We start from the raw sequence: 17,422 nt of genomic DNA, 5'->3' as shown, positions 1-17,422 counted from the left end.
TTAATTTCTCCCTTTTTTTAAGAATCAACCACCTTCAGCAGCACAAACGCACGGCACAAGACAAAGACAGAGTTTGGGACATTTGGCACTCAAAGGGTTAAAGGATCATCACTTTCATGGGACCACATTCAACACTAGCCGAGCCTTAAATTGGGCGGAGAATCGCACCCTGAATGCAGACTGATTTCTACATAAAAAATAAAAGCTTCAACAGTCCCTTTAACTTTTAGTGAGTGTCATGGGTGAATCGTTTCCTTCAAATTCAGTGACACTTTTTGTTGTTGTTCTCATGGATGATTAAATATGGTCAGTGCAAATTAACATTCAGCCAACAAAAGACACAGGAAAGAAGCAGTAGGCCATTTTCATGTGGTCAGGTTATTAGGGGGTTATGTCGGGTTATTTGGGGGTTATTCCTCTGAAGAGATGCAGCCCCAGTTTCAGGTGCTTTGGATATGGTCCCCTTGACAGATAAATCTTGTTCTGCCAAATAAACAGATTGGATTTTTTTGCCAATAAATTAACTTGGGTTTCAAATTCAGGCAGATTTATGAATGAATACAAAAGTCCAGATTTCCAGGTCGGTGTTCGGACACAGAGTCGTGATTGGTGGTGATTGTTGTTGGATTTTTTAGGGGGACTTACAGTTTTGTTGAAAGAGCCAAATCACATTCACCCTTGTTGAGTGGCACTGCACCTCTTCCAGAGTGGTGGTTAAAAGGTACGTTAGACGGTTAGATCATTAGTGGAGTTAAAGGGATTTTATTACCTTTGTCGAGTAGCCACTCGTCAACTACCCGACCGAGTCGGTATGGGATTCTTTGTCTAGCAATAGCCAGGCGCTCATTATCAAAGTTCCCTTTAAGAAATTTGGAAAAGACAAATTAGGAGAGGTTACAAAAAAGATCTGGAAGTTAAAAAAAAAGTTAGAAGTTAGAAGGGCAACATGGCAAATGTTTAGCAAGTTATGAACTTTAACTCAGCTTTAGTTAGGACAGGAAGAACTTGATGTGTTTTGGGGCTGGTTGGTTTGGTTAGACATGTTAACAGCAGTCGAGTTACCTTGAGTTTAAGTGTTTTTTTTTTAATGCAGTAGAAGTTAAACAGATTTATGAGTTATTTAGATATAGCATGTTTGTAGAAATGCTAATGAGGTTATCTTAATCACACACATAACCAGCAATCAGTGGGCAGCAGAATAACTACAGTGTGAATTAATAAAACAGGGGAAAAACATCTTAAAACACAACATTGTATTGACATTCAGATTACACAGCATCGAGACACAGTTCATGGTTGTTTCAAGGAAGACATTTTTTGTTCCCGTTGCACACAAAGAGTTCATGATGAGAAAATCACCACCTCCCAAATCAGACAACAGCATGTCATCACTCCACTCCTGCTCTCCTCCTTCAACCGTCGTGAAAGGGATTAAGTGAAACTGGCAGCACTCAGGTTCTCCGTCCCCCCCTCCCGCCCCCCCACACACACATTAATTGAGCACTTCTCAGTGGCACTTGGCAATTAGCATCACTTCATCAGCATGTCAAAGAAGTTTCATCGGCGCTGTGCAAACTTATTATCCCTCACTTCACTTTAATCAACCTCGGGGTCATGCCGCGAACATCTCCAACACTGCCAATGGGGACGGGGGGGCTCGAATTAGGGGGAAGATGAGGGCTGATGTTGGCCGGGCTGGGGGTTTGATGAGGTCTAAGTTGGCGGCAAAGTCAAAGGCTTAATTAGGACTCATTGTCTATGTCAAAAAGCAATCTTTACAGATGATAGGCTAAAAGTCAGAGCGCTATTACTGGTACAAAAATGGCAAAAGAAAACAAGGTCAGGGAATCCCCAGGCATCCTTTAGGGGGGGACACACTTCTGGGGGCGTTCCTCAAGAATTAGGAACATGCTATAATTCACTGGAAATGACCCAATTCCTGACATGTACACATGAGGAATTTCTACAAAGAATGGGATTCATTCAACTCTGAGGGTATGTACACACAGTGTTTTAAGTGTACTTAAAGGGAAATCCATTTTATTTTACATTTCTCCTTATTATGTCGGGGTCTAAATGACTTATGGTTAGAGAAAGTTTCAGATTTCAACCAGCAGGCCGCCACCAGATAAGAGCTATACGAGCTGCACTGTAATGTTTCAAAGAAATTACATCGATTCAAAGTGTTTGTTTTTTCCCTCCAACAGGTTCAGTATCTCATGGAAGTGTTTGACAACGTTAAAGAAAGGATCACTCCAGAAACAAACCTTCTGAAGAATAATACCCTTTTTTTTAATCCAAAACTGCCATCACAACGCCGCCTTCGAAGCCACCAGACTCCACTGACAAAAACTAGAGCTGGGTATTGTCCACGACCTAACAATTCAATTCGATTTCAATTCTTTGGGTCACGATTCTGTTCGATTGGATATTGATCAATATGCTTCGATATTGATTTAATAATACATACAGATGACAGGAATACCCAGATAACTAATCACAGTACCTTCTGATATTTGTTAAGTAATTATGTCTGCATTGTTTGTATAGGTTTAGAACAGACTGACTCAAAAATGTATTTTATCGATGCATTATTCTTTAAAGTACACATTTGTGCCTGACATGAATTTGCAGCACCCCTAGTGGAGAGGGGTGTCATTACAGCTAGAAAAAAATGGATCTCAGGATTTCCCTGAAACGATATTGAATTGGGAAAATAATAATTGCAATGCTCTGATGAATCGATATTTTTAACCATCCCTAACAAAAACAATCATTTTACTCTGCAGAACAACTGAGATGCAGGTCTACTGCTTCCGTAACTGGTTAATTTTTGTATAGTTTTGGGTCTTTATTTTTTTGTACTGGTTGACTCATAACTCACAGAATACAATAACACTAATGTATTATTATTATAATTATTATTATAAAAACACAAACATAATCAGTCCAGGAAGCGCCACACTATCAAAACTTGAGTTTTTTGGGAGGTTAAATTACTATTTTGTAATTTTTCCAGTCAATGCATTCAGGTTAAATCTGCAGAGAAGGATGTACCAACAGTACAGTAGTTTCTGATAATATTAATAATATGAACATTATGAGATGCTTCAGGACAGTTTGTAGCAAGAAGCATATCCAGACGACGTAGTCTGATGACATCGCAGCCATTACAGCCAGTATCACAGCTGCTGTCTAAAGCGAATCTACGCAAAACTCAATCAAAAAAATACACGAGAGAGTCTGAGGAAAAGCTGATGAAACCGCCCGCAGAGAATCCAGAATCTGTAAACTGAAGGAAGCAGGAGAGCTCTGAAGTACATCCTAACTAGTGTACTTTGATTTCGCCTCCCCCCCTCTCTTCTCCGTGCTGCTGCAGTGATCTAAAATAGACCACCTCTCAGCTCTGCAGTACCTACTTCCCCTCCCCAGGGGTCTCTCTACCCACGCCTGCCTGCCTGAGCAATAATGGCTCACACATGCTGAGCAGGAGTGCATGCGTGTGCGTAATGTATACAAGCAAACATGTTTATTTGAGTATTGTAAAAGAAGGGGATCACATCAGAAGAAGATGGTTAGAGCAGAAAGAAGAGATATAAGACAGAAGGGAATAAATGATGGCTGGCAGATAGATGGATGGAGAAGCATATAGCAGGATGAGCATGGAGGAGTAGGTGGTTCCAATGTACGTCATGAGTCAGTGTCATTCATATGCAACACCTGTAGCTCTCTGTGTGTGTGCTGCGAGCTGACTCACAGCAGCAGGAAACGACAGACAAGGCGGTTAAATTGTGTGTTGTTTTGATCTTTCTATAATATATAATTGCCAGTAATGATGCTTTTCATTGCCTACAATAATTCCTCAATTAACCCTGCAGGAGGTTGGGGAAAAAAAGTCAGAAAGGTGCAGCATTTTTTTTTTTTTGCTTTTTTTCTAGCGACTTGGAACTGTCTGTGGTGCAGCAGCAAACTGTTCTAAATTAAGAGCATTTCATGTTAGCGGCACCAATTACATGCATGTGTTCCCACTGCACTGAAGATTGCTACTCTGCCTCCTGGAGAGGCGGAGCAGCAATTACAGCGCACCTCACACACACACACACACACACACACACACACACAAACACGGCCCCATTTTAGAGAAGCGACATAGGCACTCTGCAGCAATCACTAAATTAAGGAAGGAGGGAGAGATCCTGTCGCTAGCACAGAGAGAGGAGAGGGGGGGAAAATAAAGAGTGAGGGGTGTGGTGGCTGGTGAGAGAAATGACACAGTGAAAGAGGAATAGTGGGAGGCTGCGGTCCTTAGTGAGGTGAATCAATCCTGCGTGATCTTCTCCTGCTGCTGCAGCTGCTTCTCTCGTCCCCTAAATCCAGACTAAACCTCCTCCTTCTTCCTGCTTTCTCGCCTTTAATCACCGCGAGGCAGCCACTTCTAGTGACTTCATCCTGCGAGGGCTCCATTTTATCATCAGAATAATTGTCATAAGAAGCAACTTGATTGATGTCCCTCTAGTGGCAGCTCTTAGACACTGCAGCCTCTCACACAGTTCCACCCCTCCTGCCTTCCCTCCTTTTTTTCCCCTCTCATCACTCTTTTCTAATCCCTTTTCCTCGACTTACTCACTTATTCATTCCCTCCTTGCTTGCTCCCTTCCGTCTTCTCTGCATGTCCTCTCCTCATTCTCAAACCATCCTTCATCCTTACTTCTTTCTGTCCTCTTTCTTACCTTCCTGCCAAAGTCCATTTTCTGTGCCCCGTTCTCTCCTCACACCTTCACTCCCTCTGAATCCCAGCTCTCCCCTTCCCCATCATTTCTTCTCTTAACTTTGGCACCCTCGTCCCTCCCTCCACTTCATGTCCCACTTTCCCCTCTTCCATCCTCCACAACCTCTCGTATTTCTTCCCTCCTTCTTTGCCCATTCAAACTGTTTTACTTCTAATTTGTATCTTTTTTTTTCTACTTCATAAATCGACCTCACACGCTCCCTGAAATCCCTCTTCTTGTTTTGTCAACCTGCCCTCCATTTTGCCCTACTATCCGTATTAATTGCCCTGTACCAGTGACTGTATTACGAGGAGATTAAATGTGGCACAGGCACATAATCTGACTAAGTGTGTAGTGGGGACAGTAATAAATGCCGAGAGGGATGTGTGTGTGTGTGTGTGTGTGTGTGTGTGTGTGTGTGTGTCTGTGTGTGTGTGTGTCTGTGTGTGTGTGTGTGTCTGTGTGTGTGTGTGTCTGTGTGTGTGTGTGTGTACAGTATGCTAATGTGTGTTATCCTGTGTCTGGTAAACACCGCTGAGTGAAGACATCCTCATCAACAACCAAAAGAACAAAGAAGAAAGGATGAAAAGAAATCTCATTAAAACAAAACGACGGACATGGAGGAGAAAAATGGGAAAAAACGACAAGCAAAAATATTTGTAGAACAACAGGAAGAGAATCAAATCTTTGCTGGACTGGATTTTGTCACCTACACGACGGAAAATCTAAATTCCACTGCGTCCTTCTTGTTTGTTTGCATCTGTTTACTTTCCAATCCTAAGAGAAATAAGTCATTCTGAGTGAACCTCTGAAACTCCCCCCGCCCACCAGCTGAAGCCTGCTCTGCATGAGAATGGGAGGGGGGGGGGTAGATTAAACAGCTGGGCCCTTGTCTTCTCCCTCGCCGCCATTATCGCACTCGCTCTGCTCCCGAGACTATTCCCTTCGCTTGATGTGAAAGGCGGTGAAACAAAGCTATCGGACCTGACGCTGAAGGAAATCTGATATACAGAGAAGGGGAAAATAAACCAAATAAATCAAATAGTGGCTAAGCAGCTGAGACAGATATTTCCTTAATGAAACATTTTTTACTCTCAAACTCCAACCTGAACTCAAGTCCAGAGAGGGGGCGGAGTCAGGATCAAAACATCACGTCTGAGATGAGCGTCAGAAGAACATGGCAGAACGCAGTGTTACAGTGGATATGGGGGGAAAGATTTAAATACTATCATATTGCCGGTGTTTTCATTTTAGAGATGTCCATGTAGGTTCTCAGTCATGCACGTCGTGGTAAAGTCAAAGCTTGATCCAAAGGCGAGAGGAGGAGAGGTGAAACTTCTTCAAGATCTTCAAGCAGTCTAGTTGCCTTTGGCTCAAACTTCCAATCATTTTAAAGCATCCCAATTGATGAGGAAGCACACAGACAATGGATACTGAACATCTAGAGAGACATGACGACATTGTGGTTTAAAAAAACACATAATAAGTAACTTGTTAGCTACCGTTAGCTTAGCTTCCTGCGTAACATTTACATTTGAGATTCAGGGATATGATAGGAAAGTTGTTTATTAATTTTGGATTCTAGCTCCTTAGCTCTCTTGTTTCATAGGTTCCTCTGAACTTGGTGGAGCCGGCCAGCTGCTATGGACCCCACCCACCCCCCTATCCTTCTTCCTCAATCCCATTTTTCAAGCCCGTTTTGCAAGTTTCAGAAGACGGCTGTTCTACATGAGTCTGGTTTTGCCCAAGGCGTCTGCCTCTTAAAAGGACGATTTTTTTCTTGCCACTGTAACTTACCTAAATGTTACTCAGTGCTCATGATGGATTCATGTTGGGTCTTTGTAATAAAGGTCATGCACCTGCTTTTGTAAAGTGTCTTGAGATAACATTTGTTATTAACTGGTGGATTGATTGATAACGTTCATCTTGAGGCTGCTCGTCATTGGTCTGACCTCAGCTTAAGGTTTGGTCTTTCAGATGAACGGATGCAGACACTTCATTATTTACGACATCTGGAATTCTCTTATATGCAAAATGTTTACTTGTTGCACATACAGCAAAAAAGCTTGTGTAATCTAGTTATGAGTAAATCAAACTAGCTTTTTGAAAAAGGGTTTGAGCCACAAGCCAGCAGACGGTGTGTATGTAAACATCAGAGGCTGGTCATGTGTGTATTTCCAGCCAGCCCGCCTGCGGCTCTGGACCCCCATGAGGCTCAGAACGTCCACTCTGAAAACATTGGCGTTGTCTCCTATCTGTCTGCCAGACGCCTGTCTATCCCCCCGATGTACAGCGCCCGGAGCATCGACTGGATGAAGAGCCATGACGGGGTCTGTCCTGGGCAGGTATCACAGCTGCTGCGCTGGGGGGGGGGGCGAGGGGGGGCAGGGGCAAGGGCACGCTGCCTGGTCTAACTGGCACCGCAGGGACACACAAAGCAAGGTGGAGGACGAGCAGGAGAAGCTGTGTGGCGTGCTCCGCGTGTAGAGCGTCTGTATTCTAGTATCCTCATAATCCAGCATATGAATCACACGCTGTTCGGCCCCTCGCTCTCTGTCTCCTTCTGTGTCGGCGCATATGTGCACGTCGGCGTGAGCACATGTGAGCGTGTGCAGAGACTCTCCCGAAGGAGCCAGCTGTATATCATGTAGCTCTGCGGGCAGCCAGATGCCCTTGTACAGGACACCCACATCAGAAATCCATCCACAAGAATGGAGATTACACTGGAGACGATTGGCTGGCGGCCATCGCTCGCTCTCTCTCTCCTCTCACAGGAACCTCTCTCTGTCAGGCTAGCCTCATTCTGTGTTTTATTAGGTAACTTTAGATGGATTGCTCTCATATCCACTGGGTGTGTTGGAGCAGATGGGGAGAGTGAACCGCTGCCCTGTGCACTGTAACCCTGCGCTACTGGATTCATATTTGGACAAATCTACTCCTCATCAAGTCGGAAAATGTCTAATTTCCTTAACACAAGTGATAAATCTTCCAGTGCGATAAAAAGTATGGGAACCCCCAAGAGGGGATAATATCCACTTAGAAGTCGAATCCAAAGGGTTTCCTGTCTTGTGTTTATGATTTTTAGAACAGGTGGGGAAATCAAATGTCTTTCCACAGCAGAAGAAAAGTTAGAAATCAGTGCTTACATTGACTTCATAACACTACAAAAATCTACAAATCAAGACTGAATAAAAAGTATTTCCGCCCTCATTTTCTGCCACGCTGATGTTTCCTGTCATCACCTGCACATAGAGCTCTGACAGGACTGACAGTGTAGTGCACAGGGCGTCATCTTCTTCATGCTCTCATTGTTAGCAGGCTCGCTTATTGTAACCGTGTTTTCACAGGTGTGACTTTAAAAAAATCCAACCCGACAGCTGCAGCTCGTCCAGAGCGCTGAGAGCACATTGCACCAGTCCTCAGATCTCTAAGCCGGCTTCCTGTGAGTCAAAGCAACGGTTTTTAAAATCGTACTCCTCGTTTATAAAGCTCTAAATGCTCTTGGGCCAGACTTCATATAAAGACGTGCTGGTGTGTGATGAGGCATTCAGACCCCCTCAGGTCCTCGGAGACAGGTTGACTCACTGTTCCCAGAGCCAGAGCAAAACATGAGGCAGCCTTTAATTTCTACACTTCTCAGTTATGGAAGAAGTCACCTGTGAACCTGAGGCTCTCTGTTTCATCTGTTAGCTGTTTAAAAACAGGGCTTCATACATTTGGATTTACTGCTGCCTTCGTTTGAGTTCAATCACTTCTTACCTACTTAAACTGAATCCTTTAGGTTACTGAAGTCGTCTTATAGTCGATCTTTTTAAGTTTCCCTCCCTTTCGTCACTATTTACTGTTTGCTTATTCCTTCCTAAAGTCATCATTCTGTTTTTTATATTTGAATATTTAATATATCTGTGTGTCAATTTGGATGAATGACATATCAACTTTTTTAAAGATAACATTTTTGGGCTCTTCTTTTTTGGGACAGTGGATAGAGTCAGAGAGAGAGAGAGAGAGAGAGAGAGAGAGAGAGAGTGGGGAATGAAATGTTGGAAAAGAGCCACAGGCCGGACATGAACCAGACCGACTACAGCCTCACCACATGGAGCAAAGTCACTAAACCACTAAGCCACCAGTGCCCCATGTCATGTCACTTTTATTGGGGCTTATAAGGTAGAGGCTATGTTCTGCTTTGAACTCTTTGCAAGAACGGTGCGTTGAAATGAAACTTGCCTCGGCTTTCAAGTCCCTAAAAAAGATGCTTTCAATAAATCAATCCTAAACCGTAGCTGTGCACTTCAGCCTCTTGTGGCAATCAAGAGTACTACAACCAAAAACCCTCAAGAAAAGCTGAACCTTTCTTGTCAAACTTCTATTCAATAAAAGTTACATTGAAAGATCTCCTCTTTTCACCTGTTCAAGGACCAAACTTCTCAAAGGTTCAGAGGGACCAAAACGTTGTGATTTTTTTCTGATAAATTGGTGACACTCAACAAGAGTGGTGTGCAGGATTTTTTTTTCTTTTCAAGTGATAGTTTGTCGTCCTACTCACCGACTTCATGAGATAGTCCGATGTGCACACACCTCTTTAAAAACCTGTTCAAGGTTTTTTTTTTTAAAAACTATGCAAGAGAAAGAAACTGAACACTTTTCTTCGACCCTAACACAACTTAGGATGCTAACAAATCATGAATGAATACATGACTTTGGAAAACTTGGAAAGAAGTTAAAAATAATTGTAGTGCCCTGAAAAGTATCTCTCCCCCTTACAGTTAAAAAAAAGAAGAATGGTGGGCATGTTGTGTTTCTTCATGATTTACCTTCCCACCGCACGCCTTTGTTCCCTGTAAATGCCCCGCCCACATCTCGTGTTGGAGAACATTTGGAACAGAAGCGATCTCACTCTCTCAACTTTCTCTCTTTCTTTTTTTAATCTAATGCAGCTCTTCAACAATCCTAGAAGGTGCTCGTATTCATTTCTTCTGCTCTCTCTCCTCTCGTTATCAGCAGCATGCTCGCTACCTTTCATCTCAGCCACAGTGGATTTGTGCACGCTTGGCTGCCAGAGTGAGCCACAGAACCCCCCCCCCACGACCCTCAACACACACTCATGTAGAAATCAAAGTTGTCACTTCTCTAATTACCTAAAGCAATCTTTTCCCCCTCCTGCTCAGCACTACTTAGCTGCCCCTCTAACCTCTCCCCATCCTGACTTCTTCTTTCACAGTTCCTCTGTTCTCCCTCTCTCCATCGTCGCGTTAGCCACAGGCCAATAATTGGTGATACCTTCCAACTGTGCAAGATCCAATCAGAGGGAGTCACAGAGCAGCAGAGGCCCAATAAGAACCCGCAGAGAGCTAGCTGTCAGCTGTCACAGGCGTCAAGTGACGGAGCCGCTGCATGCCCTCAATTAACTGTCTTACTTTTTTTGCCGCACTTTCTCGAATACGAGAAAAGAAAATGAGTAGAGTTAAAATTCCAAACTTTGACAAAAGTCAGCATCTCATCAGATTGATCGAGCAGAAGCAGTTTTTAAGATTAGCGGTTCATAACCAGAAAACAATGCAAAAATAAAATACAATATGTGGACATAGACACAGTCATGTCACCCATTTCGTTTTTTTGATGACTGTTTAAATCTGTAAAAAAATGGCAGATGTAGGCCTTGCTATGGTATGCCTCTTTTCTAGTTTTATGGTTGCCATGGTAGTGACCTGTCAATCACAGGTTGCCACACTCTGTTTAGGGTGTAGATAAAAAGGCAGGGTCTACTTTACGGTCCATCATCTACAAAATGGACTTAAACTTTTTTGCAGGAAACTCAAAACTAAAGATACAGAACTTGTTAAAAAATGTTCACTGAGCAAATTAAATGAATAACCGACCCTTTCATATCATCAGATGTATTTTGCAACCAGTACAGTTGCCTCCTGCTGGATATTAGACAGAGTGCAGGTTCAAGGCACTTCCACAATGGCTTCACTTTTGAAACTAGGCTACAACACTTTTTCACAAAGAGTGAATGTATTGTACCGTAACACATCTTAGACACCAAGACGACTTATAGTACAGATTTTTACAGCACTTGAATATTTGCAGTGATAGCTGTCTTCACCACACTATCACTACTGCTGCAGCAGTTCAGTAAAAAGCACATGAAGCACAGCTAGATCATCAAAGACAGAGAAGCTCCTTCAGAACAATAAGAGAGTAAAGATGGCTTCCTGGAAACTCCTGACACAAGGCCACACTGTGTCCTGCGTTTCACCCTGCACACTCCTCTTCTGCTCGGCGGATCATTAAGTCACACAGGACTGCTTTGATACCCCCTCGCCTGGAGGTCTGAGTTAGTGAAGTGAAATCTAGCCGACGCTCAGCTTAAGTCCGCACGCCTCCAACTCTTTTTCTGACTGTGTTTTCCTGTAGAGAGTGCCCCCCCCCCCTCTCACCCCAAACCCTGCTGCTCTCCCCTACTTTCACCATTTTATCTGAGTGCTCTCATTGTTTTTGTTTTTTTTGCCAAAGGGAACATTGGAAGCAAAACTTCTTGGCTGCCTCAACCTCTCCCCCCCCCCTCCTCACTTTGTGTCTTTCTATCTCCTGCGCTTATTCACGCTTGGCTTTCTTTTCCCTCTTAAGTGTGGAGGTCGCAAAAGACAAAGATGGATATCGGGAAACGATGGAGACATAAAGGAGGATGATTAGACAGGGAAGGAGGAAGGAAAGGAGTGCAGCCCAGAGAGCTTTGCTGACCCCCTTTTTCTGCGACCATTTATCCAACGAGTAAGAACATCTTAACAGCTCAGTGGGAAGAGCTGGAGATGACCTCGCCGGCACAAAGAGTGTCTCTCCTCTGTCTCCCTTTTTTTTTTTTTTCTTCTCCTCTCTCTAATGGTCAGCCTTCACGCTGAACAGATCCCCCTATACGCCTCGCAGAATGAGCCCGCCGACGACAAAAGCACTCTCTTTGTACTTTTCTCCATCTTATTTTTTCTCGTCCTTGATTTATGACGTGTGTTAAGTGGTGTGTTGGTCTACTCGCTCGCGTCGTGTTTGAGTGCAATTCAAGTAGCATCGGTAATTTTGTTAGCGAGTGGCAAGTAATGTTTATCATGAAATTATTCCTGGCGGCTGCACAATGCTACAATGTGTGTGTGTGTGTGTGTGTGTGTGTGTGTGTGTGTGTGTGTCTGCACGTGCTGCATCGTAATTTTCCCGGCTATGTGTAATCTTCCCGGCTGTGATGCAATCCAATTTGTGAAGTGCTTATTATTCAGTAACATGCAAAGCCTCATCCATCATCGCACTGACAGCAGCTAGCTTCCAGCGTGCATACTGGATTCACCCTCCTCTTTTATTCTCCCCCCCCCCGTCTCTCTCTTCATCCCCCCCCCCATCTCTGTCACTCCATCATTTCTCAGCTGAGCATCCCGAGCACTTTGCAGTGGAGCACTATTGCTTTCCCTCTCTTCTATCTCACCCTGCAGTCAACCTCTCCATCCATGCGTTACTCCACCCCACCCGTCACCACTTTACTCCGTCTAATTCTTCTCCACAGTCGGAGAAAGTAAAGCAGAATGACAGCTTTATAGCAGATCTACGGCCTGTAAATAGTGTTAAGAGAGAGAGAAAGAAGCGAGCGAGCGTTGGAGGACGAGGATGATGGAGGAGCACCGTGCGCTCTCGTTGGTCATAATGACACAGTTATGAGGCAGCAAAGTATGGTAATCACAGCCAAATACGCGGCCGTGGTGACAATATAACCGCTGTTGTAAAAAGTGTAATGATTATCCAAAAGCTCAAGGGGGGGCGCCGCGATGAAGTCCAAATGCCAAGTGTGGCGTAAACCCTGCAGGAAATGGATGGATTCTTCCAGAAGCTCCCTTCTTACCGTAATGTCATAACATAGTGTGGTAGATTACTATCATCACAAAAAGACTTAATGTGTGGTGAATTGAACCGGAGAGAAGATGATGATGATGGAGGAGGAGGAGGTGAGCGAGACAACGGAGAGAGAGAGAGAAACGTCCACACACACTCACATGTGCAGATATTCCAGATCAAAGGTTTATCAACAAACACACATGATGTGTTTATTCCCACAGGAGGGACTTTACATAAAACACGCACTGTGGAATCAGCCACAAACAGAAACAGTTACACACACACACACACACACACACACACACACACACACACACACACACACACACACACACACACGCTCATAATGTATATTTTGTTCGTTTGGGACTTTTAGTCTATTTTGGGTTTATAAAGGGGTAAATTAAAGGGATATTTTGTTGTAATTAAAACTTTTATTTCACCTAACGCACAAAAATATCCCTTTAATTTACACGCTCGCTAATTCTGACTTCCATCTAGAGCAGTGGTTCTCAAACTGTAGGGCACTACCCAAAGGAGGGACGCGGAAACATGAAAGTGGGGGACCTGACTCACTAATTCTGACTTCCCTCTAGAGTAGTGGTTCTCAAACAGTGGGAGGGGGACAAGAAAGGTGGGAACTGACTCACATTTACCCTTACAAGAGATTTCATGACAGAAAAAAAAAAGGTTATAGAACCACAGCTCTAGTGGGACAGAACTACAATATCAGAGAGTGACAAGGTCGAGCAGCATGGCATGGAGACAAATAATAACAAAGAACTATACAATATTGATTGATGAACTCTTATGAATATATGCACTTCAAATGAAAATGATTGGAGGAAAATGTGCAGATACTGTCTGTGTAAATGCTCTGTTATTATATTAACTTTACGACCGGGACAACAAGAAACGGTATGCTCTAAGCTAAGCTGTAGCTAGCTACCTTGATCAAAATGTGTGGTGATGTGAAAATAATGGTTAATGCTAAAGTAAAGTGGCTTCGTAACATCAATTACAGGGCAAGATATCTTTTGACAGTTCGCTTTAAATCAGGTCAAATTAGCCATCGAAGGCTGCCAGATCAAGTAAGGCTGTAGCTTTAATTCAACAGAGCATTCGTGCTCTTATTCTTCATGAACTAAACTTTTTTATTTAAAGGAAGAGAGAATGTGTAATTTCTTGCTTTATTAAATATTTCCGAGGTTAAGCAATACGATATGACGTAGAAGCCTAAAAACCCTGAGGCAACACAGGGGGTGCTTTTCTTTGGGGGTTGTCTGTTAGGATTCGATAGCTTCATGAGTCAGAGAGGATTATCCCAACCGAGGTCAGTCGTCATAGTCTTAGAGTGCAAACGTTTCATTGAAGCACATCATAAGAAAACTATGACAAAACTTCCCTTTGCGAAGAAGAAGCTTTGGGTCCTGTAAGAGCTGTGTTTTTGAGGCCCTGATGTCCTGGCAGCTCATTGTTAGCGAAAAAGAAATCAAACCTATTTGCTAATCAGAAGTGAATTTAGAAGTTCTTTTTTTATTTTTTTTTACAAAGAAACCGTTGAAGCCTGACAATTAGCCGGATCATATCTGCTGCCTCTGCTGACCTCTCCCACAGCAGATGACCAGTAAATAAAGGGACTAGGGTGTGAAATGGTACTATTACAGTCCGTATGGCACTGCTGCTAACATCTGCCTGTTTATCCGTGGCCAGGTTGTGCTGCTCAGTGGGACACTGGCATGTTTTTTTTATCGAGCCAATCTGCCATTTTGGGAATGTGGGAGGTGAGGCGGGCCATTAACTGTTGCTGCAGGAGCCACCGGGGACACCTGACACTCTGGATTAGCCGGGCCGGTGCTCCTCTTGACACTTTTTGTCTGCTCCGCGTCCGTCAAATAAAAACATGACAAAAAAAAAAGAAATGACACACACAAGATGCACCATGTCATGCACGGGGATTAGAGACATGCACTGCTGCAACATAGAATCAGAGCACAACACACACAGACACACAGACGCACACTCCCCGAGGACTGCAAACATCACATCGTGGGGCATCAGGAGATGTGTTGCCTCGCCGTCGAGTGTGCATGACCCGTGACGACTATGTTTTCTGTCAACATCCTGTCTCTCCAAATCATCACCTTACAATGTGCCCATCTCTTTGTGAGCCAGCTGCTGGCAAGTCCCAGGCTGTGTCCGAGGCCTCGCGCGGAAAGCAGAGCAAACACTTCTGAATCAAACAAACATGTTGGCGCTGATTATAGTGTGCGTAAAAACATGCCAGAAAGATTTAAAAAAAAAAATGAAATGTCTGTCTTATATGCAAGGGGACAGATCTACATTCTGTTTCATCTCCATTGTCAGCTTTCTGGGAACTTTTACATTTCTTAGGCCATGGTGTACAAATGATTAATGGCACATGTAACTCTGTATACTCTAAGCAGCAGAGGAGAGCAGCATCGTGGAGAGACCGCCTGATGTGGGTCACAACAGTCCCTGTAGGGAGGAGACTTCACAGGAAGCTTTGTTGTGTCAGAGGAACAAGGCAAATTTAGCACCTGTAACATCGTACCGATCGCTTTTACTGGAGGTATCTTTTAACTTTTCCAACAACTGTTTCTTCCAAATCTGAAACACTTTTTAGATACGGTTGTCCTTCGGGACAGATTGGCAAGGACGCTGCAGAATATCTGCATCAAGAAAACAAAGTAGGTCTGATCGTGCTGTTGTACAAAGTACTTTGTCCCTTTAAGAGAATCTTAAGATTTCTACATATTCATTCTTAACCATGAGCTGTTTTCACTTACAGTGCTTTCACACATACAGTACATTTTATGGGCGAGCTGCATGTGTGAATGCAAACAGCTGAATTCTTCACCCAGACTTTTTCCTGCCAGCCCCCTAGTATTTCCCCCCCTATCCTACCCCTCTCCTTTGACTGACAGGGAAAACTTCATGCTGTGAGGGACAATTTCCCTCCCAATGTTCCCAATTTCAGGAGTGCATGTGTGACTGCGAAAATAGCTAAACAGAAAACTCCTGAAAATATCCTGAAATTTTCCATGTGAGCTGCATGTGTGAATGAAACAGCCACATTTTTCACCTTTAGACTACAGGCCCCCTAGCAGACTCCCCCTCCCTATTCTGACAGAGACAATTTACTGCTGTGATGGAAAAGTATGCTAATCCCGGCTGCGCTTGGCTAAAGAGACACCGAGTCCAGCCATTTCGGCAGATAGCCTGTCATTGTAAACACTGACACGAGGAGGAGGCGGAGCCCTGTGGACCTTATGAACGACTGTCTTCTCATAAAGTCAGAGCCGAACAAGCAGGAGAATGCTATAATGCAATAATATAACGTTGGTGTTGTCACAAAGCACTCTGTTATGTTTGCGGGTGAATTTCCAACCCTGGTGCATGTGTAAAACCAGCTATATTTTTTCACATGCACAAACTCCTGAAAATGTCTGGAAATTTTCCAGGTGAGCTACATGTACACCGGAAAACAGCCAATTTCTCATCCCAACTTTACCCAGATTTTTTTGCAGCCAGCACCCTGGTAAAATTCCCTAAGTTGAGTTGAGGTGAGCCGATGTTAAATTTCTGTGCATGCAATTTATCGGTTTCATTATTTTTTCTGTCCTCCAGTCTTTTAGAAAAATGTCAAACTACATGTTAGCATTGTTATGAAGACAAAATGTTCCATCATAGCGCTGGACTCTGCTGCGTCATCTGCAATTTCAACATTGTTCTTTCTACATCATGTCCTGCCTCCTGAGCCCCTAACCCCCTCTCCAACAGGGATAGTCTCATGTTGCGTGAGCTCAGCTACTCAGGGAGATATCAGCCTGCTTGAAATTTTCTAGAAATGTTCCTAAAGCCTGCTACAAGAAAAGAGCTTCCCAATTTATTTTTACTACACCTCCAGTCGCTGTAAGCAAGTTGCCATCTCTAAAGCCCCCCCACCCATACCTCCCTGACTCCTTCCCCCATGTATTCCTCCGCCCTTTTGTGCCTCGACATCACCCGAGGTTTTGCTTTTCCTAATGTGTAACATCTCTGTTTCCCCAGGACGCCGCCCCGCCAGACTATGATGACTGGAACCTTCAAAGCGGGTGCCGGAGCCTTCAAAGCGGGGCGCCCAAAAATAGTTTGAGTGCATCTAGCTCACATAAATGAATCAAAGCTTCTTCGTACACCGACCACGTAACACCCCCTCCCCACCCCCCATCTCTCCTTTCTTCTTCATCCATTTCCTCTCCTCAGTCCTCATAACCTCCTTAAACATCAGATGGGCTCCAGCCCTGGGCACACCGACACAAAACTCATCAACAAAACCAACAAACAACAACAAACTAAAAGTCTTAAATTCTTGATCAGCAGAGGAAAAGGAAAGAACGGTTTGACAACAACAGCGGCAGGGAGGAAGAGAAGGCAGAAGAAAAAGAATCCAATATGGGCCGTGCATTCATGTTTGTTGATGAAACAAACAGATTTTGGATGATGACACTCGCTTGCCAATGTTAACAGGCTGCTCTGTTGTTATTTTGCGAGCGGTTAGAGCTATTGTTAGATGAAGGCTCCTCTTTGGTGCTCTGAAAAGGGCTGCATTTCCATCATAATAACAACTGAAAAGAGTGAACTGTCACAGGGTGCTTCCTCTCCCTTGGCGTTGATGCATGCGCCTCAGTCCAGGCCTCACTGTGCTGACGGATGATCGAGAGAGTACGCGTCCCTCAATGCCAAAACAAAGCCTCAGAATACGGGATCACTGC

The 17,422-nt window shown here is 43.9% G+C and overlaps 1 protein-coding gene across 6 annotated transcripts in view; it reads right to left on the bottom strand.

The window, feature by feature from the left end:
• The window catches only part of nrxn2b (neurexin 2b), a 702,861-nt gene that overhangs the window by 34,997 nt on the left and 650,442 nt on the right, over nucleotides 1-17,422 (bottom strand). For 5 of the 6 annotated variants that reach the window (XM_061031595.1, XM_061031601.1, XM_061031597.1 and 2 more), the window contains one exon: nucleotides 770-859. The exons of the other annotated variant lie outside the window; for it this stretch is intronic. In XM_061031595.1, coding sequence (XP_060887578.1) covers nucleotides 770-859 — 90 coding nt within the window. The remainder of the gene's footprint in view (nucleotides 1-769; nucleotides 860-17,422) is intronic. 6 annotated transcript variants of the gene reach the window in all.

Source organism: Labrus mixtus, chromosome 23, assembly GCF_963584025.1.
Source record: "Labrus mixtus chromosome 23, fLabMix1.1, whole genome shotgun sequence".
Classification (NCBI taxonomy): Eukaryota; Metazoa; Chordata; class Actinopteri; order Labriformes; family Labridae; genus Labrus; species Labrus mixtus.
Note: the sequence above shows the minus strand (reverse complement) of the source record. Positions and strands in the feature narration are given on the sequence as shown.